Source organism: Aphis gossypii, chromosome X (genome assembly GCF_020184175.1).
Source record: "Aphis gossypii isolate Hap1 chromosome X, ASM2018417v2, whole genome shotgun sequence".
Taxonomy (NCBI): domain Eukaryota; kingdom Metazoa; phylum Arthropoda; class Insecta; order Hemiptera; family Aphididae; genus Aphis; species Aphis gossypii.
The window spans coordinates 34,245,814-34,269,110 of NC_065533.1; the positions used below are offsets into that span (position 1 = coordinate 34,245,814).

The following is a 23,297-nucleotide window of genomic DNA, read 5'->3' on the forward strand; positions in this document are numbered from 1 at the left end:
TGAATAAAAGAACAGATAGTCCGTCGATTAAACACATTTTTATAGAGATAATATAATATGTGCCAAAAAACCTCGTTATTTGTGTAGAGATGAGCATAGTAATAGACAGTAAAATAATGTATTATTATTTCTACGTTTATAATATGATATTATGTTATATGACATATGGATTATATTATTTTTTTGTCTCGAAAGCTTACCGCTGGATTTTTCCTGGCATCCTCTTGTCTGGAGTTCTTTCCCAGTGTACCGCAACGGTTCAGCTGTATGTAAAATTCGTAGTAATCCCGACCTGTGCCGTTGATGTAAACGCAATCCGGGTCGTATGAATATCCGGACGAGTACAGCAGACCGCCGAAGGAGCCGTTGAAACCGATGCGAATTTTCATATAATCGTCTTGGCACTCAGCTTCAATGTCTGCGAGGAAGATTGAAAAAAAAAACTCGTAAACAATAATAACAATAATGTACACTTAATATTGTATTCTTTTTAGTTGTTATTTTACTAACATTAACGCAGAATGTTATTAACGACAAATTTTACGAATTGCCAAAATCTTATATTATGGTCTATACTCTATAATATATAATGATATACAAAATTGAGATGATGTTATAGTTGATGAAAAAAATTAACTTTATCTTAATTTTATTATAACTTTATTATAACTTATCGGCTATTAGGTTTACAGTGAAAATTATATTCAACTCGTTAAGTTTAAAGTTGATACACGTGTCAAAAATACTTACTCGATTAGTTGATTAAAAAAAAAAAAATAGCTAATCTATATTACACATAATTTAGTGAATAATACGACTTTCAATTTAATAATAATAATAAATAATTATTATTATTAACCATTTTATTGAACATTCGTCCCACTTAATGCCCACTTTAGTTGTTACAACTTACAAGTAATTGTACGTATTTTTGTACTTCGTTATCATAATGTTAACTGAACTTACTACTATTTGTTTTTACCTAAATTATTATTATATAATGAACAATTTGCGATTACAATTTAAAGTCGAGTTAAAAATAATTCAACGCTTTAGATGTGATGAATACTAAACTTTATCTGCAATTATCGCAACCTGCAATACTCAATAAAGAATTCCGAAAAACGTTTTCGTTTTCCAGCTGTCCCCAACGATATTGTAAACATTAAAATCAACGTTTTCGTACGGAATAGCTTTCGATAGATATTAGAGTCATTAGACAGTGACAAATGTGCAGTGTTATTTTTAATGCAGCAGATTTGAATGCAGTGATGCTCTCACCCGGAAATTTTTTTGCTGCCGACGGGATTAATCAAAAAAAAAAAAAAATGTCCTTTGCAGAGGGGTTACGACATGACAACCGATAGTGTATTATTGTATGTATAGGGTAGCAGTCTCGCTGTCGCATATGTATAATGTTAATATATCACCGTTTTAATACCTAATAATAGTGGTAGTACGAACAAGGGTCGACGATTACGGATTAATTGACAACTTATTTTTTCTTTATTAATATTTTATAATCTGAGGTCGGCGTAACTAAAATGAAAAACACCAACATTTTAATATGGTACACATAGAAAATACTGACGTTGGCGTACAAAACACACATTATTAATGTTACGAAAATATTATATATTCAATATACGAATACAGTCTTATAACCGACAAGGCTATCTAATGTTTACGTTGTTATTTTTAGAACTTATACAGTTTTAATATTTTCAATGGAATTAAATCTTCAAAGCACCAATGAATCTATTTTCCTTCGACGTATCATAATTACTTTTACCGTTCAAAATACACAACCAAAAAGTCCATCTTGTGCTCTAGCAGCTCATGGTTGTTATACTAATTATTATTACATCATCCTCAATGTTCCGTGCAATTTTCCAAGTTTATCTAACCAAATTTTATTACCTCAGACACTCATCGTAATTACGATATAACTTAAGGTTTCTTCGTGTTATACGACTGTCCAAATTCAGTCTTGGGCACATTTTTAATGCATTTTTTTTTGCGCTATCGAATTTAATAAATTGTATGAAGTAATATATAGAGCTTTTTCCCATTAGCAATAGTAATAGATAATATTTAAAGATAAAATAAAAATATATTATTTTATGTATTGACCTTCATTGAGAAATTTATGATCCCGCTATGCTGTTTATTCACTTTTGAATTTTCTACGACGTCTCTACATTATTTAAAAAAGTCTCACTGTAATGTATATTATATAACCTATTGTTATTCATTATCATACTTTTATATTTTAATCTCAATAATATGCACTTTTCTTCGAAATGTAGGTACATATTTTTTCATCATTTTAAGACTCCCACACATAAAAGGAAGACTTTCATTCTCAAAATCAATTTCTATCTATATATAATACAGTTTGTATGTGGGTTTAAAATTTAATTCTTCACTTAATTTTTACAACAAATTACTACGTAAACGCGTTTATAGTTTTGAGAGATAAAAATCTTGGAACGAAACTGTTTTTATTCGCAACCTTACAGCGTCTCAGTGTATTGTTTTTCGTTAACTGTGCAATTCGAGGACGTTAAGTCGTGTTTTCGGTCGACCAGAAATCGAAAATAATAATGAAAAACGAGAAAGAAAAAAAACCAATCGTTGCTTTCACGGTTATTATGTTGTGCAAAACATAATGTTTTCGGGCACTGCAGACATTTTGCGCGAGTCTTTTATCCCTAGTCTTTTATGTTGTTCAACGTTTCCTTTATCAAATAACCGTTGGTGCTCTTTTTAGTACAAAAACCCAAAAAATCATAATGTTATTACAAATATCAAACAAATAATTTCAGAAAAACACCTTTACTTTAGTGTTATTTTTTTATTACTTAAAAGATTACTATTGTAAAAGATTTATAACCGTGTTTTCAGTAAGTCAAAATTGATTTTCTTAAATTTAACTTACAATTTACTCGTAGTGCCTTAATATATTAATAGTATGATAAAATATTTACAAAATTATAGCAAGATTTTTAAACGATGAATATCGATTAAACATTATAACCAATAACAAAAGGCCTTGGAAATGTGATAATAAAAAAGAAACACGTTTTTTATAAAAAAAATAATTTGTTGGTATCATTTAAATTTTATTAGATGCATGATGGCAAACTAATATGGTATTTTGAGTTACATATTTTATTATTAGCACAACCAGTACATACAACATTCATTATTTTAGTTTAACATTTAATTTTGGTAATTATACTTTTGAAACCTCTGCTGTCCAGTGGTACAATTTAAATTTAATGTATTTAAAAAATGATTTCTTTATTATCGGGCCTATCTTAAAATAGATTTAAAATCAAAAAAAAATATTATTAATCTTAATTGTCTTAATGAACAGTTTATATTCATATCATTGGCTATAGCAAGACATTTTTAACACTTCCTTGGAAATGTAAATACTTTTTGAATTTATTATAATTTTGACGGCAAAATACACAACACGATACCAACGAACCCGACCAAGTTGTAGAGTTTTGTTCTCGAGTAAATCAAGCTGATTGAGGTGTAATTGGCCAGGCCATCCGGAATAGATGATAGATACAGACTCCGGAGAGGAAATGCAGTGAAATGATCTGTAGACCACCGCAAACAGGTGATAAAGACTATAAATGATCGTTTTCGATTCTAAATTGCGGGAAACCTTTTTTTCTATAAAATATTCTAATTTTAACGAAAACACTATCATGAGACTTGTTAGTTAATTTGACTTTGTATTTAAATATATTATTTAAAATTTTAAGTTTTGTAAAACTTACATTAAAATTACTTGTATTAAACTTTTAACTTAGCACAATAAAATGATTTCTTTTTTGTTACACTGCACAAGCAATAATTATTATATTTATTTATATTATATCATAACTTATACATTTGATCAAAATGTATTGCTATATTTTGGTGTCTATACGACGCATTCTATTTTACATATTTTAATAGTTTACACAAGATTGAAAAAAAATCTAATTTATTTATTTATTCTTGTCAAAATTGATTTTTATTATATATACATTTAAATAAATTGTAAGAAAGTTTATTTTAAATACACATTATATCAATATTTAAAAATAAAATCATTTTGCCATTTTGTATGTTAAATTGCACGCGTTAGCATATTTTTGAAATTTTTACCAATGTCTAATGCATATTTGTTTATAAATCTTTATTGCATTAAATATACAGCCCAAAAGTAATCAACTTAAGTTGATTGAATTGTATAAATAAACAATGTATGTATAAATAGAATGCGACAAAACATAATTTTAAAAACTATGATTTATCCAAGTGACAGTGGACAAAATATATTATAATCTTACAAATAAACTTTTTTTAAGACAAATTAGGGACATTTTAAAGTGACCAGAATACAAAACTATAACAATTCCTCCGCTCCACCATATACCGCTTTACCGTACGCCACTCCGATAACTGCGCTTACTGCACTTTTTATATACGTCTGCAGATTGTTAAGTGCAGCTGGTACGAATACAAAATAAAAACAAGCAATAAATTCACATTTATTTTTATTTTTATTTTTTTCTCGCACAACGATAAACGTGGAGCGAACAACATGACGTCTTGTTGCATTTGTGTTTAATAACATCAATGACTATTAATTTCTTTCGTCGGTCCGGCGTGTGTAATCCACCAAACCATGCAGCACTACATAACAAAACTACCGGTGTACCTATCTATTTTTTATTAAGTTTTTTCAACGAGTTCCTATGCGTATAGAGTTTTTCTTCTTTCACCATCATCGCGGAATGCACAGTATATCACAATAACGGTAACGCGCATCGCTCGCGTAAAAGGATAATGTGTCATTTTAATACACCAGCTACCACTATTATAACGCTATTATATTGTTATAATTTCGACGGCACCGGTTTATAGAACTGTTATTAGGTGTTTTTTTCTCTTGCACTCGGGTAGTTACATCGTTTTTTTATTATTCGAACGCACAAGGTATTATGGAAATCCATGACATGTTTACGCACAAATTAAATCAATAATCTACGCCCACCGGGACATATTTCTTTACGTAGATATACCCGGTATCAGTAGCGTGTTCATATCTTCCCGAAAAAATAACTCGATACGCCACTGACCGGTACCGCGGGTATACTTATTAACAGTGGGCTTTTGGTTGAAACAAAACGATGACGAAAAACACCAGACCATAAATATTTATTCTATATAGTGGGCCATTACGATGTAGTTCCCCGATATTAAGTTGCTAGAAAATCATCAATCGGTTATCACCGCCATCATCACTTTAGCTGTTCCCACTTGCCATCAATATATATATATATTTTCACCACATTCAATTTCTAACGGATCTCCAGCTGTTTGCTATATAATAATATAGGTGTAACAGCATCATTTCATAACATCTCCTGTTACAGTTAGATAGTAATCGAAAATCCCGTGAAACAATCAAATCAATCGCTCGTCTGTCTGAGAGTTTATTAAAAGTCGAATCGATAAAGTATAGTTTAAGTTGAACTATTATTATACCTTGTAAATGGTGTAAACAATCAGCTGCTTGTTAATTTAACCGGATGGTGTAATTCTGAATGTCAACCCTACCAATAGATAACAGGGACAAATAATATTATTATGATAAACTGTAGCTAAATTAGCGTATTTCCAATTTTTTTTCATTTCACTCCGTCTCTTGTAAATTTTAAAAATCTCTTTTATGTCTATTATTGTCTATAAATGTATTAATTAAATTCAAGTATTGTTTGATCGATCGGTGTGATTGCTTTAATTTTATGTATTGATTCTATACCTAAGAATTCCAGACCTTAAGTTGATAAACACTTATCTAGGTAGATATATTTCGTGTTTTTGTATAGTTAATAAGTAAAATATTAAATTCTAAAGTAAATACCTACTAAATATTTTACTCAAAAACGGATGTGCCGAATTTTCCAAAATATTATCATTTCTCAGTTATACACAATAAGAATTAAGAGGTTTATTGGTTTTAATTTCTGCAAAAGTAGTAGTTAAAATAGGCAATTTAATTTGTATCAACAACACGTTTTCACAACCACATTTTTACATAACAGCCCGGTGTTCTTATTTGTGATTAAATTCAGGACGAGCTCGTTGGATCCTTATCTCTACGTCATACAAATATAATTTTAATGTCATGCGAACCATTATGCAAATTTCTCGATGCCGCTTTAGACATCTTACGATCGTCATATAGATTCGGATACACATGTGACATGTCCTTACTTGTACATCTATATTATAATAGTATATTATCATAATAGTCTTCTACAGGTACTATATGAGTACATTTGTACAGTACCTCTGCCTATTATTATTACGCGTATACAGGACAACGAAGACGACGACGACGAATAATTTGCGGTTGTGGACCCCGTGGGAGACTTAAAAATAATACTTTATGGTCCATTAATTTCTTTCAATAGGGCTATTTAATAACGAGTACGAATTTCACGGTTTGTCTGCCGCGTCCCCACCAACTCTGGAGGTGTGGGTTATTTCTATACACAGATATATGTATAGGTATATATATAATACAGCCTATACCGTCGTCGCCGCCACCACCGCGAACGATTTTTAAATCAGTTCACAAATATTTAAACACGGATCCGTGAAAATTTTACACGAAAATTAAATAATATATTCATCTCGACCATATAATATTATATTATAATATCGTCATCATCGTTGTCGATGACGATGCGTCGTTGTATTATATTAATACAATACTACAATAATATAACATAATATGCATAATAATAATAATAATAATATACTGATGCAGTCACCATCGTCGTTATTAATTTCACATCCTCTTCACGTTTACCGTACATATATTATAGCAGTATTTACGCGTGTATTGTCACACTGCGTCGTGTGTGCACAGAATAATATGCGCAGCTAAAGGGTCGCTGGACTCTTCATCCCTTCCTCCACAGATTATCCAGGTGAATGTTAATGTTGTCAATTTAAAAATCGTCTCCATCGTTTATAGTTCATGCGTGTGGCTTAACGACCGTTTTAAATTTGTAAATTATGATGATGTAGTTAACGAACCAAACTTTGCGCGATGCAAAGTCCACACATAACTCGTAGAACCAAACGATTAGGCATACCTTTAGTATATTATATTTTTTAGACCAAGGATTCACTAAAAACCATCGAATATACACTTATCAAAAAAGGCCAAATGATCGCTAGTATAAGCATACGGAAATATTGAAAAAAAAAATATCTATAACGTAAATGTATGAAAATTCTTCCTCTTCTACTAGGTACTATAATTAGTAGTTAATAATAGTCATCATTGAAAAGTACAAATTATTAAGAAGGTGCTGTAGTTAAAAAAACTAAAAAGAAGCAACAAATTGAAAATTCTTGATGTTTAACTAAAATATTATTATTACCATCTGGTTTATGATAAAACGAGAAAAATCACCTAGTATAAACTGTGTGTAGGAAAAAATCCCGGAGATGGCTAATGACTTTTATAAGAACGTTTTTTTTCATCTAAACTATAATATAATAAAAACACAAATCTTCTATTCTTTTTAAAAATTCGTTCATTCCTTCGCGGAATTGCATCTCGTACGACCTCAGAGTTAAACACGCGTGCTTACAATTTATAAGCCTATTATCATCTACCGCGTGTAGTAGTACGATTTTGACGGGCAAAAAGTTGTTTTTTTTTAAATTATTATTATTGTAGTTATTTTCTAATGCACGTGACTCGGGCATTAAGTCGTCAACGTCGTTGTATAATGATTGTCTAATGCAGTGGTCGGCTCGTATAGGGGTTCTATTGTTTCCTTTTGGCCAGCAACGGCGAGGGACACACTAAACGATATATTTTGCGTGCATGATGAAAATATTGAAAACTACCAAAGCGTTTAAGCGTTTCGACACGATAAATTTTACGGTTCGACCTTCTGGGCACAATAATAATAATGTTATTCGGAAAAATTAAATGGCCACACAATGCGTGTACGTACTACACTATAACACAGTTGTTAATCACTCATAACATACCTAATAATATTTTAATCACCGTACACGGAAAACCACGCTACAGACGTTATGACGCATACACCATAATATTAATAATGTACTCGAATATATGGCAGCGGGGAATGCAGGGCCTTTGATAGAGTTCTTTTACTCTTTTTTGTTATATTTTGAGAACGGGTCGCTTTATACTGATTATTTTATTTTTCCGGAAAATTAAAACACATATTATATTGCTACATATTTTAATAATTAAAATTATTTCTATTCCATGAATATATATATAAACTGTAGTTCCTAACGTTTATTATGAACATAGCTATTATTTCTAAACATTTCAATGTACCTACAACATACAATAATATAAAAAAGCTCTACTGCGTAAACACTCTTTAAAAAATTGCATGCCCTATGATATTTTTCACTGCTCAACCGATCCTTTTGTGTTGTATATACTCGTGTTGTAAGTGTTTTCTATTTGCGGATTTTTTTTTCTTTTTGTAGAATTAGACGAATAATATATGTAGGTATTGAGTGGTCGCATAAGAATAATAATAATAATCAAACGATCAGACTAGTTTTAAAAATAAATAAGTGAAAGTTCGCAGTATCGTGATAACTGATAAGGTATTGTGTTTTATATTATAATAATTTATAATTATTATTATCTTAGTCGGTTCAGTGGCCATAAAGTCAAAGAGCGGACGTCAGCTTCAATGTTATACGCGTTTATCACGATGGCCTCTTCGTAATAATATAACAATATAATATTACCATAATAACACGTAAAGCGAAAATAAATAAAACCAGTCCCGAGGTTCGTGTATAAGACTTAATACAATATGATATGCCTATACAATAATAGTATAAATTATAATAACGATAATAATCGCAACGGACCTCAAACGAAAACAGATATTATAGTATGGTCGTGAAGTGGCTTTGGTCCGAGTAGTATAGTAATTGGGATTAATCCTAATCGCAAGCCAAGTACGGGACGTTTCGCAACTGTTGCGGTTGTAACAAACTGTTAGTTTCTTCTGAATATAGAAACTACTATCGATGTTAGCATTATTGTATTACTACAGCGAACCCTGTCCGTGAAATCCGCAACATAAATAAAAAATACTAGATAACCGATTTCGATCGATTATTGTCGCCAACAAAATATCCGCTCATCATTTTCTAAGAGATTTATGTTTTTATTGTTATTAGTATTGATAAGGACATTTAAAATATATTAAATACCTATTATTATTATTATTATTATTATGTTAAAATGCTTGAAAAGTATCTCATCAATTATGATAGAAGTTAAATTTACACACATTTTGTAAACACCTCTTAGATAACAAATAGCGTGCATTTTATTGGAAAAATTATTTTATACGTATATGGGCCATGGTAATCGACTATCAAGTATTTTGCGTATGTTTTGAACCTTAGTATAGAGGACTTTATTTATCACATTTACATTGTTGAAAATACAGTGCACGACGTGATACTATTGTAAATCTATGTGAACTATTATCGCGTAAGAGGAAAATGAAATACGTACGTTGCACACGAGTCTTGTTATTGCCATGCCGCCGTCCGTCCCAACTCTCCACGGTTTGCAGTCTCCAATCGAGCACGGTCGAGTCGGCCGGTGATATAGGTCTGGACCGGAGCTGAGTAGTGACGGGCACATAACTGTCGCCGACGAACAGTACCTGTAAAATGACAAAAAAAGTTTTCAAAATCAATTGAGTAAATATAAGTTTAATTAAATACTACAGTACAATATAATTTTATTGTGTGGTGCCGGACTGTGCTTAACCCATAGAAATAATATTAAATAAAAGAGACAATTAATTTTTATTGTTATTATTATTTATTATTTTTTTTTTTTTTAATAAACATGTAACAAATTTTACATGTTAAAATAAATGTATGTAGTACAATTATTTTCTTCCATATTGCAGCTCTATGTACACTGTACTCGATATAGGTAATGATATTAGGTAGGTATTTTGTCGTATAAATTTCACGAAAATAAAAATCGCTTGAATTACATTCAGTAATAACGTAAGATAAACTTTGATCGAATGCGATTCCTCCTATACATAGTAGACAGGTACCTATACAAAATAACCACGCGCAAACCTGTGAATTAATTCACAGCACCCGACCTGTGTGGTGCAGTGCGTATCGCTACAGCTGAGGCGGTGGCCGGCCAAACACCCGTCGCCAGATGAGATGGTCTTAACGACTATTTACTATTGTTATCATTATCGTTATTGCCATACATTAAAATGTGTATAATATTTTATTAGAGAAGTGTACGCGTCTCTGTTATACCGGAAACCGGATTAGGTAATATACACCGGGACAGTGGCGGCGTGCGTATAATATAATATCATTTAATGTTGTATGTTTATAATATGTGTGTGTCGGTTATATTATTATATACACACGCCCACCGAGATGCGGTTGTGGGAAGATGACCACCGTCGCGGAATCCGGACATGTTCCATTAACGTCGTTCGCAATTGCCCTTCAGTGTTCTCGGACAGCTCGGATGTCTAAACACCCAAACGATTACCGCGGACGCCTTTAATAATAAATAATAATATACTCTCTGAACACGACAATCCACTAATAGCATAATTTACCGTCATTAAACAATAATATTATAAGCGCGTCACTCCGTGTAAAATATACTTAATATTGTGTATGTGTGTGTGTGTGTGTGTGTGTGTGTGTGTGTGTGTGTGTAACGAATACCGCACATATTAATTTGCACCTGTTCGTCGTTTGAACGGTTTCTATTTTCGTTGAATTCGTTTTTTTTTATAATTTATATTATAAATATTATTATGGCAAAAACGTCTTATGATGATTTATTCGACGAGCATGATACTTTAAAAAACGTCACTCGGTTGAAGTTTAGATATAATGTAGATATTATCAACAAAAACCGAGACACCGAAGTTAAGACTGCGAGTTGCGGTGCTACAGGCTATACAGCAAACCATGCCCCATTCAAACTTTGCTATATTATACCTAAATAACACTCACACTATAATACTTTCAAATTAAATTTAGTATAGATACAGATAGTTAACACAACCTTTTAACTAGTGGAAAGTATTGAAAATTGTCCATACAATAATTATGCTCTGAATAAATATACCACCTCATACTTTTATATTCCAATCCACGATTGACTAAAGCACATATTTTAACCTTCATCCCTCAACCTTATAGTAAATTTTTTCAGAAATATTCATACTATTATAATTCACATATGCTGATATTTATATAGTCTTACAATCTGTTATTTTTTTTTTTCAAACACGAAGAACTTATTTCCACAAAAGTAATTACAGACGGCATTCTCCTCTATTTGTAGTGAAAATATGGTTTCTTATTTAAAAGCAGTTGTATTTTTGTCAGTTTTTTCCCATGTCAAATCGTTTTTCTCTGGCATTTTGTAATTTCACCAAAAATACCAGCAATGGTAGCAAATACTGATATAGGACCCACTTATATATTTTTGGTTTTAACTATTATAAGGTCGATGACAGATTTTGGACACCCTCTCCAAGATCCCTATTTTACAAGATGCTTTGCAGAAGTATCTGCACGGGACTTTGGATTATTTAAATATTTTTGAAAAGTTTTGATTTAATGCTCATAAAATTTCAGTGTATCTAATTGTCTGTGGCTTAGTAAAACTCGTCACTGCAATTTATCGTCTCTAATTTTAAATCATTTTGAATCGGCATTTAAATATATATTAATTACATTTTTTTTTAAATTCACATTGTTCACAATTCCCCATTTAATTGTCCGTGTCGAATGCCTTACAAATCTAATGTGTTGAGTTCTCTATAAACACCACGCGTTTGCGGGGGCCTTAGTATATATTTTTATAATGACGGTAATAATAACTAATTGATACATCGGATACGTGATGGCCCGTAACTCGTTATCTAGGTCTTTCGAGAATCAATCGATATAATAAATGTTATAGGTGCGTCATAATATAATGTATTTAATAAAATAATATTGTGTTCCAATAATATATTATTAATAAGTAAGTGAAAAAAAAAAATTATAAACACGTTTCCGACAGATATGACGACAACGATGATGATTGAATTATATTTTTATGACGTGCGATTCATAGTAAAAAAAAAAAAAAAACAAACAAGAAATGTTAAAAAAATGAAACTACGCGGCTCACGTACTCCCGGGCAGTAAGAAACGCACTTAACACGCGCGGTTAACGAATTAATTTATCAAGGTTAGATCGGTGGCGGTTGCCGACATAACTGTAACGTTTAAGTGTGTCAAAATATGTGATACCCACTGCGAAAAGGAGAAAAAACGTATACCCGTAATAAAGTGTCCGTTTTTATACCCTGATACCCTATCTTCGTTCACGCGGTAACCACCGCGACTTAGCTCATCCGAACCGTGACAAATTATTTTTTTTAATACCGCGGCAAAATTAAACGAGCAGGAAATATGTATGTATAGATTTTAATTTATCACGGGAAAAAATTAAAAACTAGCGATGATTTTTGTATAGTTTTATTAATAATATTACTAATATTACACGCTACGTCTTCGCCATTATAATAATACATTATACGTCCTATCGTACGTAATAGTGGACCAGTGGTCACCTAAAACGGATACGGTCGATTCTAAGAACGAATAACTATAATATTCACAACACATATTATTATAATTCGTGTTTGCATGCATTTGACCGAAATCATGAAATATTACATTTACCAACACATATTTCACATTGTATCTGTCCTCTGTACATTACATGTTTCCTTCACTAGCAGGTATGGTATACGAGTCAGATAAATATAATATAATTATGATTATAAAATATGATATATCATAATATCAAAAACAATTGTATGTGAGAGTTAATTGTTTCGAAAGCGGTAATACATTACGTACATTTTTTAGTTATTTTATAATTTTTCACAGAAGACTTCGTTCCCCACGGCGGATGCCATTGAAACCATTGCCCGCAATGATAAAAAAAAAAGAAAATGATAGATAATAAATAATAAAGAGATAATAATACAATAGTTGTATGAGTGTGTTTAAGTTCGCTACGGTATTTAGCACGTTTATATTTTCAGCTCTGAACGTGATATTTTATCGTAAGCAAGATTTTTTCGTATATAAAATACAATAAATAATATAGGTACCTAGATACCTAATTGGGACTTGAAAAAAACCTACATAGATATTTTTATTGTCTTTTTTTATATACATATGTATAATATATATTTACTTTTCCAATTGGACGACCTGGTCATATGATTTTTTTTTTCTTATTTCGTTTACATTCGATATATTATGTCATTATGCTGTCCACATATAATATAACAATAAACGTCAGAGATATAATATACTACTTGGGGTGCGCTATAGAAATACAAACTTCTGTTTTCAAATAAAAACCTCTTTTTCTACTGTAAATTATGTGGTAACTGTAAATTTTCTACAAATAATGACGCATCAAAATCAAAATTTGAACGAATAATGTTTGAGTTATTCAACTTTGTGCACTAAGAATAATAGATCTATAATAATGGGTTTAAATGATATGGGAGCCAAAATGATTTGAAAATGTTATCAAATAATATATACTTAATATTAAACACTATCGGTATTAATGACTTATGAACCATTCGTACGAATTATGAATTAGGCACATTACAATGTTTAATTAAATTATCTGCTAAATAATTTACTATTTAAAAGGGGGAGGTGTGTGTTTTTTTTAAATCAGAAGTTAGTATTTCCAAAATTTATTAATACAAAAATATCAACAATTTTAGTTATTTTAAAAATTCCAAAAATCATATTTTGAATAGCTACGTTATTAAATAAGAAAAATGAAGGTGACTATAGGTGATCATGTTTTGTGTATCAATTTCTGTATTAAGTTGATGTATATTATTCATGACATACTGTGTATCGATGTACGTATAGTCAAGTTGACTGTATTATTATCTTATAGTTACAGGCTGAAGGGTTAACATTCCTATCGTTTTTGAATTTTTGTACTGTTAGGTTTATCATATGACAATGATTGAATGCAATGCTGTAAAATATATTTGGATTTTGGTACGCTACATAATATAATGTACGGAACAGAAAAATAAAACTGTCTGCTCTGTTTTAGATTTCGTGTCATCAGACAATATCCGCATTGATTCTGTGACGGAGACATCATTTAAATTGCATCAAATCAAGTTGGCGACGAAAGTCGTAAAAAATAACAAGTTGGCGATTGTATTATAGTATGCTGAGACTTTTCTGGGAATTCAAAACGATACTTTTATTTAGACAGAACTGTACACATTACATAGCGCACACACAACTCATTTTCGAAAACTCTGCAGCTTCGATCGATATCATGTAATATTATATACTCACACGCTTTTATCGACATCATAGTGTGCGTGTATGGTATTATTTTGATTTTCGAATACAAGCCAAAAATACTTTATTAATAAACGTTCAGAACTATATAGTTTGCAATATAATAATATGAAAATTGTACGTCAACATATTGTAAATTGTATTATCCGAAAAATCGAATTGCAAGTACTACTCAATGATTCAAACCGATGAAAATGATCGGTTTTCATTCATATTGTACTGCAGAAATAGTATAATAAATATTACAATGCATTTATACATACATATATAATATATATATGTATAGTTGTAATCATTGAGCTGTATTAATTTGTATGCTGGAAGCAATTAAAAATAAAATGCATCGGAGATGCACATTAGGGATTAACGTATAAAATAATAATAATATGTTATAAGTATAGGTAATACACAGGTATACCGTACTGCGCACGATAAAACGATCGAATCCGGAAGTAGAAAATGAGACGGAAATTTGAACGAAAAACGCAAAACTACTACTACATAGTTCACAATAATATCGGCTTACACTCTATACGAGATAGTGGTCGCTTTTTGTCACAACGGTGCAATAACAACGGTAAGCTACGTACAAGTATACAACAATGTAATATATTATATCATTATGTCACGAAATCGTGATGTTCATGATAATAATATATAATATTATAATACAGGTCCATATTTACGTGAACTTCTATCAAATTGCGTACGTGTTTTGAAACTGAAAAGCGCGCATAATATACACATTGTGAAATATGTTTAAAATAATAATATATATATGTATACAAAAACAAAAATGTCGTGCTTATTCGACAAAATAGGGTGAAGAGTAAATTATTATCATGCTATTATATATATTATAACTGTGATAGTTGTAATAATAATAATTGTACGATTTGTACGTATTTATTGACAATTATATATGCATAACACAGAGTAAATGTTATACCTACATAGTAAAATCAAATATGGCCATTAAATATAGTTAAAACTTTAAATGGGAATAGAAAAAAAAGGCACCAAGAGCTCCTATAGCATAACAGTTCATAAACTTTCAACAATTTCTCATCATATTTTTTAGCAATATGAACATCTAATCTTCTTTATGAATTTTTATAAAATGTTGTCATTATTGTGAATTCAGTTACCTATCTATGTAATAATATCAGCCAAGTGGGACTTGTGTTATTTCCAAGCTATATTAACTAAACTGAAAGCTAAGTAAAAAATAAAATATTTCCAGTAAAATTTTCAATTAATACCACGAAGGTATTATTTGTATTTATTTATTTTTATTATTTTTACCAGAATTAACAAAATTATTTGCATACATCCACTGTCGTAAGAGTTTCCCGTTATTGGGTTTAAAATATCATATTATAAATACATTTATTTGATTTTACATTATATTATTAACATTCCTTGTTTTTTTTTCCTTAAAAACCTACTCAATCTCGTTCATTAGGCGTGCGAGACGATGATTTAACATTTTGACGGTTGATCGAACAAATGCAGCGGAATCATTTTCAAACATCACACGTAAGACATAGTATTACGGATGTACATTAAACAGCGGAAAAAATAATTGAAAACAGCAAACATTATTTCGCTGCTACAGCTTAATAAATATTCTCGTTCACTTAACTAAAATTATGTTATCGAATTTTAAATTTGGATTTCTATACCTATTATAGTTATAACATAAAAAAAGTGTATTATATATATATCTATAGGTAGATCGTTATTAAAAAAAGGCAAATGCTTCTATAAAAGATTTTTTTCACATTCAAATTTACTAATTCGAAACTTATCTTCTTTATAGATTCCTGATAAGTGGTAATACTCAAAGTCTCCCGGAGCGTAAATGGTAGCTATAATAAAGATATCTTCCAATACTTAATAATTGATAAAAATACATAAAAAAAAATAACAGTGTGAGGGATATAAAAAAGATGTAACATAATATTTTAAAGGCTAAAAAACTTACTAGTACCAAAATAATATTTAATTTAAAGGTTTAGTTTTGAGTTCATGTAAAAAGGAATAAGTTATAGTGTACAGTGTGTACAAAAAATAGAAATAGTGAGTCAAACATAAAACGGATAATTATTGAAGTGGAAATAAGTCGAATCTGAAATAATTAAATTTTTACTAGATATTTAAAATAGATTTCATGTTAAATGGATCATCTAAAAACGCGAATAAAATAATACTAAATGTATTTTACCTTTTGTAAGTTTTAAACGGTTTTAATTATTATTTTTTTTTTCCTCAAAGTAGGTAAGAATATAGTGTTTTTGAATTAATATTCCCTTTTATTAGCCGCGTAACGTTCAATTATAAAAGAAAGTAGCATCAATGGGTGGCATATTTCATCACTATTCCGAGTTTTTTCCTAACATGATTTTTTCATTCACACATAATACGTATGTTAATCGTGTCAGTTTAAAATAGATTGAATATAACTCTTAAAAAAAAAAATCATTAATAATGTGTTTGAAGACCGTACCCATTTAAACTTATTTCATACACTATATTTAGACAATAGAAATTGCGTGAACGAGCTGTCAATCGATCCCTGCCTAGTCATCTTCCCGTACGTAAAAAAAAGGAAAAAGTACGATAGTTTGTGAGTTTGTCAAAAATATTCAGCTCATGTATTCCAGTATTCCACACCTAAGCTGACGGTATACTACGTATTATATTAAGAACTGCGCGAATTTGGCGATTGAGTGTTATTATTATGATATGGCATTAAGTTAAGTTACTAGACCAAATGGATCCGTTTCCATCCCAATAAGCTAAGAAAAAAAAAATGAAGAACACAATCTGACACCATTAGACCAATAATTATTATATAATATACTGTGGCTTATATTGTTGACTATTTACACTAAGCTATAAACCATTCGACGCTAGACTTAAAAACATAAAAAATAAAAATTTTATAAATTATAAGATATAAAAGTATGAAACAGCTTTATTTCGATATAGCTTTCTATCACACTTTTTTACGTGTCTATGCGTTTTGTTCAGACCAACCATTTTATTATCTCCACTGACGGCTGTATAAAATATTATATTATTATTATTATTACACAGTGCGACGATAAATTATTTTATTAATATATTTATTATCGTTTTTGTCCTCTTCAAAATATTTTTTTATTTGTTTTATGTGTGCCTTTAATATAAAAACAAATTTGCCCGATTCGTTTATTCGTTTAGACTTAACAATAAAATAATATGATGTATCATTCTAAATCTATTGAATACACCACTCCGTATGTAAAGCGAATAGCGATACCAATTGCCAGACACTCAGACTATATACTTGTAAAATATATCTTAGAGCTGTAGGTACTCGACTTTATCCGTTATTGTAATATACGATTTATTTGCGTCTCAAAAGTTTGGCTCTTAATCTTCTTTGGGAGAGTGAACAGTTTCCAAGAAACGTGTCGACAATTTATATATCATAATATTATATCGTGTTTTCTAATGGTTTTTGTATGTACCATATTATTCTTCTTTATTTGTTAAAACCGTCTTTCGAAATTTAAATTAATTCAGGAACTCAATATATTTTGTAGCATTTAATATTTGTCCATAACCCTCGAAACTCGAAATTGGACTATAATATTATAATTATAGTACTTATATTATTTTTTCCTCCTACTTAATCATATTAAATATAATACTTTGACTTTGAATGACTCTATAAATTATGCATGCCTGCATACTATTATACTATTTGGCAAAAAGAAACAAAACGCGATTTTGGAGTAATTTGTATTCTCTTTTAACATTTTGTAGACAACAAATATATTAATATTATTATGACTTGTAAGAAATATTATTATTTTTTTAAACAAGAAATATCTTAAAATATTATCATTGACTTATTAAAAGTAGGCAACTGTCAGATGTACAATTATAAAGTTTGATTTAACAGTAGCATACATTTTTTTTTTTAAATTAACGTTTAAATGCAAATTACTTTTTGAGTGCTGTTGATCCCGTATTATAATATTATATAGGTAGTGGTTTTTTGCCTTAATGCGGTTTTGTTTCTTATGTCCGTTGATCTGACACAAATAAAGTGCAAAGCTAAAGCGTGTTTATAATATAGATAACATCAAGATGATTACACTTTACACGCGTTTATATTATACACAGATATGAATTTGGGTTCAACAACCGGATAGGTAGTAATATACAGAAAATATGGTATCAGTAATAACAATAATATAATTACTATTGTTGCTGTCATTGCAGTTGTTGTTATTAGTGTTATAACATATAAAAGTGACCGACGAAAAAAAACGTACTTGCAATTGGATTCAGAATGGAAAAATATTTGAGGAAAAAAATAACAAACAATGATAGAGATTTTTGACACTAACTGTGATTATTGAATTTATGTTTGCAGTCATTGTCTGTTGTAGACTTATAGATGTGATGATGTTCATACAAAGTACGGTAACAATAAGAAACGATAATATTTTAGACGATCACAAAGACTGAGGTCGAGCTTTATTCGAAAGTTGTAAGACAATTTTTTAAATATTATATTACATTAGTTTCGGAAAAGTGATGACATGATTAATTAAACATACAATTGCTTCACTGACAATATATATTTCAAAATCAGTGGAAATTACAACCTAGCTGGCTGCTTCTCGAATCCTGCATGCATTTAATATATTATAATATTATTAAGAGGTAGGTATGATATCGGCTCAACCCTATATATTTTTTTATTCTTTCTGGAATTTATAACTTATTCATCTTAAAACTATATATTATAAAAGATACTAGAAAAGTATACTATGTTAAATTTATCTTTTATACAAAAAAGTTTAAAAAATAATTTCGTCAGACGATTACCATGCCATCTAATATTAATTTATAATATTTGTATTATTTTTTTATTTGAATTGTTATATAAGAGTTATAACTATAGATTCTTGTAAGTACAAAATATTTTGTTTTATAAAATGCAATGACATAATATGCTAGTACATATTGATCATACAGAAAGCTTACTGCAGTATAATAATTATGGTAGGTACGTTACGTCGCAAGTTATAACAATTGTCTTTCGAGTACTGCTTATAAAATAGGCGCCCTTTCAACCCTAGTTTTATCTTTCGAGTAAGAGTGGATTGAATTTACTACAGTGGCTTATTTTTAACTTTGACTGTTGCAGCACTTTACGACCCTTGTAACTATAACTACGCTGTTATTACGAACGATCAAATTTATGAAATACCTGCAGTATTTTGCTATCATAATCATATTATTATAAAATATCATCCGCGGAAGTGGAGTTTGCGCATTAGGTAATTTGCAATAACGATTAAAACGATAGATTTTATACTAAATACACGACGTGCATAATGCAAAAATTAACTATTATTAATAATAAATATTATTCAGATGTTCCGCGACGCATAGTATAATGATATATAACCTCAGCTTGTGCATGAATACCTATTGTAATACGTTAAAAATGTTTTTTTTTACTTACTAATTAATAAAGGTACTGGGTGTTTGTTATACGTTGTCGAAGTAACTATTAGCGCGTTATTAAAATTCTCCTAAGCCGTTATAATACAATGGACGGCCTTTTTGCAACCGTTTTCTAGGAATCACATCGCAACGGTTTATAATATTTACACATTTTATATGTTGTAAGTATAATATACATAATACATCCTGATGTGTAGGGCAGAAATTACCAGTACTCCGCGTGCGTTGGTATAAATAATAAATACGAGAGACTAGCGACGTCGCTCAAAAAGATTTTTTTCCATGGTAACATGCTTCTGAAAGGGGATTACAAAGTGTACTTACGCTTAAGCATAATATTCATATTGGAGAACCCAACGCGAATGAGTTGGGTATATTATTATTGTCCGTTAATTATTTCTAAATCGGGTACGAAAATATAATGATGGTAATAATCGGAAGAACAATAATATTTTATAATATCGACACTAGAAAAAAAAAACCTAAGTACTGCACTTTGAGATTATTTTGTTATAAAAAGTCGTTCCAAAATATAATACCTTACCAATTAATAAACAGAGCGTACATACGATAATTTTTTTTTAAGTTTATTTGTTAATATTTATTTTCATTACACGTTAACGCTTAAAATGTGAAAATAAGTCTATTATTATTATAATATCTCATGCTGATTTTAGATGAACTGTGCAGGTACTATAGTGCATCATGATGTGTCTTGTGTGTATAATATTATACTAATTACACAAATTCATATCTATAAAATGGCCAAAAATTAATTTTCAGAAAGCGTAAAATAAAGTTAAAAGTTTGTTTTTATCACATAATTCGTAAAATGAACTATTATTAAAAATTTGTTTTAAATTAAATATAAAAATAACAAACGAATAAATATATTGAAGATGTATCAATCTCGCAAAAATAAATATATAATACAACAAAACGATAGGTATATAGTATTATTATTAATAATTTATTTTTATTTTAGTGCAAGGGATATCTCTATTTTTTTAATATTATTTTTTCGGTACAACGTAGAATAGGTTAATCTCCTCTGCATTGTTAAACTGCAGTGTTCTGCGCAACGATATTATTCAACAACGAATAACAATTATATTATAATAGAGGTATTTACACAGTCATGTTGAGTACTTAAGTATATAAATCTAGCACATATACCTATTATACCTACACATAATATCATATCAAATGTACCACAGCATAATATATTATATTATACCTAACGCTAACGGTAAGTACGACAGATGAGTTCTAAGTATTATAATATTATTATTTTACCGTTCGTCGGCTGGGAAAAAAAACACAAATCGATGTAATTAACGCGTACTACTGTACTACTATTACTATATTGATGACAGAGAAGTGTATCCCTTATAATATTATTTAATTCATTTTTGTCGAAATAGTCGCAAACACTAAGCGTAGGTATAGTATAATATAATAATATTAGGTATCTTAAATATCACGTCTAAGGAGTTTGGTGTATGATAATAGAACTTACCATGTAATTTGGTTTGATTTTCATCCCCCCCCCTCCGGCAATCCGACAACGATGCATTATCAACTCAAAATTAAAATATGATACCGTCCATTGTATACGTATAAAATTAATTATATGCGATAATAATGTTGTAAATTAAAGGTTGGTTGGGTGACGATAATGTACATTGCGTGGTGGTAATCTAATACAACGAAAGAAACGTATTTTTGTTTGATGTTCGTATCCGTGATAATTTGTTACAAGCTATCTATTTTATTACACTTTTGTCTATATTATTAGAAATACTAAGAAAAATGATTAAAATACATTAAAATATTATGATATAAAAAAATGAAGTATGAAATAACTGTAAAAATTAAGCGAAAATACAAAAAAGTTGTTATGGCCTACTTGGTTATAAATTATTTTTACTGAAAAAAACAATAATAGGATTGCGGTATTTTGTATATTCCTGCGTACTTAAAATAAGATTATTTTAGTAATGTTGTCGCAATAATTATCTTATGAGCTTAGTACCCCAACCGAAAATGTATTTGAGTGATTCACCTTTTTCATTTACCTTGCAAATTGTTGACATGTCAATATCATTATCCTAAGCTATTTTTTCACTTTTTCAAACTGAGCCAGATATTTTTTGTTTGATTAAATTATTGTACTACTATCTAACACCAGAACATTTTAACTTGAAAAATAGTGTCATTTTAGGCAAATTGTATTAAGATTTTAGACAACTAAATTAATTATTTAATGTCAGCAATACTACCAAACTAAAGCATGTAATAGGTACCATATAATAATATGACAGACATTTTTTTTAGGTCAAGACAAGTACCATGTTTGATATTAAAATATTATAAGCATTTAATCAAATGGTCATCAACAAAAAATATTTTATTTTTTTGTTGCAGGTTATTCCTACAGTCGGCTTGCACTATAAATTATTGTATCGTTTAGATACAACTATACATGAAATGTTCACTTACGGAATTGTGTTCGCTGCCGTCATGAGACAGAGCTTCCCTGGTGTCATTGAGTACGAAGACGTTCTCCCTGCCGACATCGTCGACACCTTCATCGCCGTTCGGATAGAGCTCCGTTGGTCCGGCACCGCTACCCACCACCACTCCTCCTTCCGTGGTGATCGACTCCTGGCACAGCACTCTCATCTGAAATGGGACAAAAACTATTAATAAGAAAATAATCGGCCGTTTATTTTCTAAAAAGAGATCATCCACCGATAATTTTAGTGTAATCATTGACTAATAAATTGCAGTATTCGCATTATTCTTATAGCGATTTTATATATCATAGAACATGTTTGGTTTACCAAAAATGTAATTTTTTCACTCTCACCCCTTTCACAAATCAACCAATCAAATAATTACATATATTACGCGTATAAGTAAAACACTAATATAGAGTTCGGATTAAGATGGCAACAGCGAAAAAGATAGAGAGAGGGAGAGAGATAGAGAGTAAGAAAGATCAAAACCGCAGTGATGATAGTGGTAGCTACTGAAAATCGTGTTAATCCTTCGGATGACTTGTCGCATTGACGAGAAAAGGACTTTGGCCCCGCCGCCGACATGGGTCGTTATATTATTATCAGTGTATATGCATTTATATATATATAGTATGGCTTTGGAACATATTAATTTGATTGGACAAGCTATATATATCGTGACTCTTGAACACCGCGGTCTTA

At 30.0% G+C, this 23,297-nt stretch overlaps 1 protein-coding gene across 1 annotated transcript in view; it reads right to left on the minus strand.

Annotated features, from left to right (window-relative positions):
* LOC114126475 (uncharacterized) overlaps positions 1–23,297 on the minus strand; it is a 73,916-nt gene that overhangs the window by 6,350 nt on the left and 44,269 nt on the right. Inside the window, exons 3-5 of the mRNA XM_027990432.2 lie at positions 22,576–22,758; positions 9,629–9,782; positions 201–418 (exon numbers count right to left, since the gene is read on the minus strand). Of these exons, the coding sequence (XP_027846233.2) occupies positions 201–418; positions 9,629–9,782; positions 22,576–22,758 (555 nt within the window). The remainder of the gene's footprint in view (positions 1–200; positions 419–9,628; positions 9,783–22,575; positions 22,759–23,297) is intronic.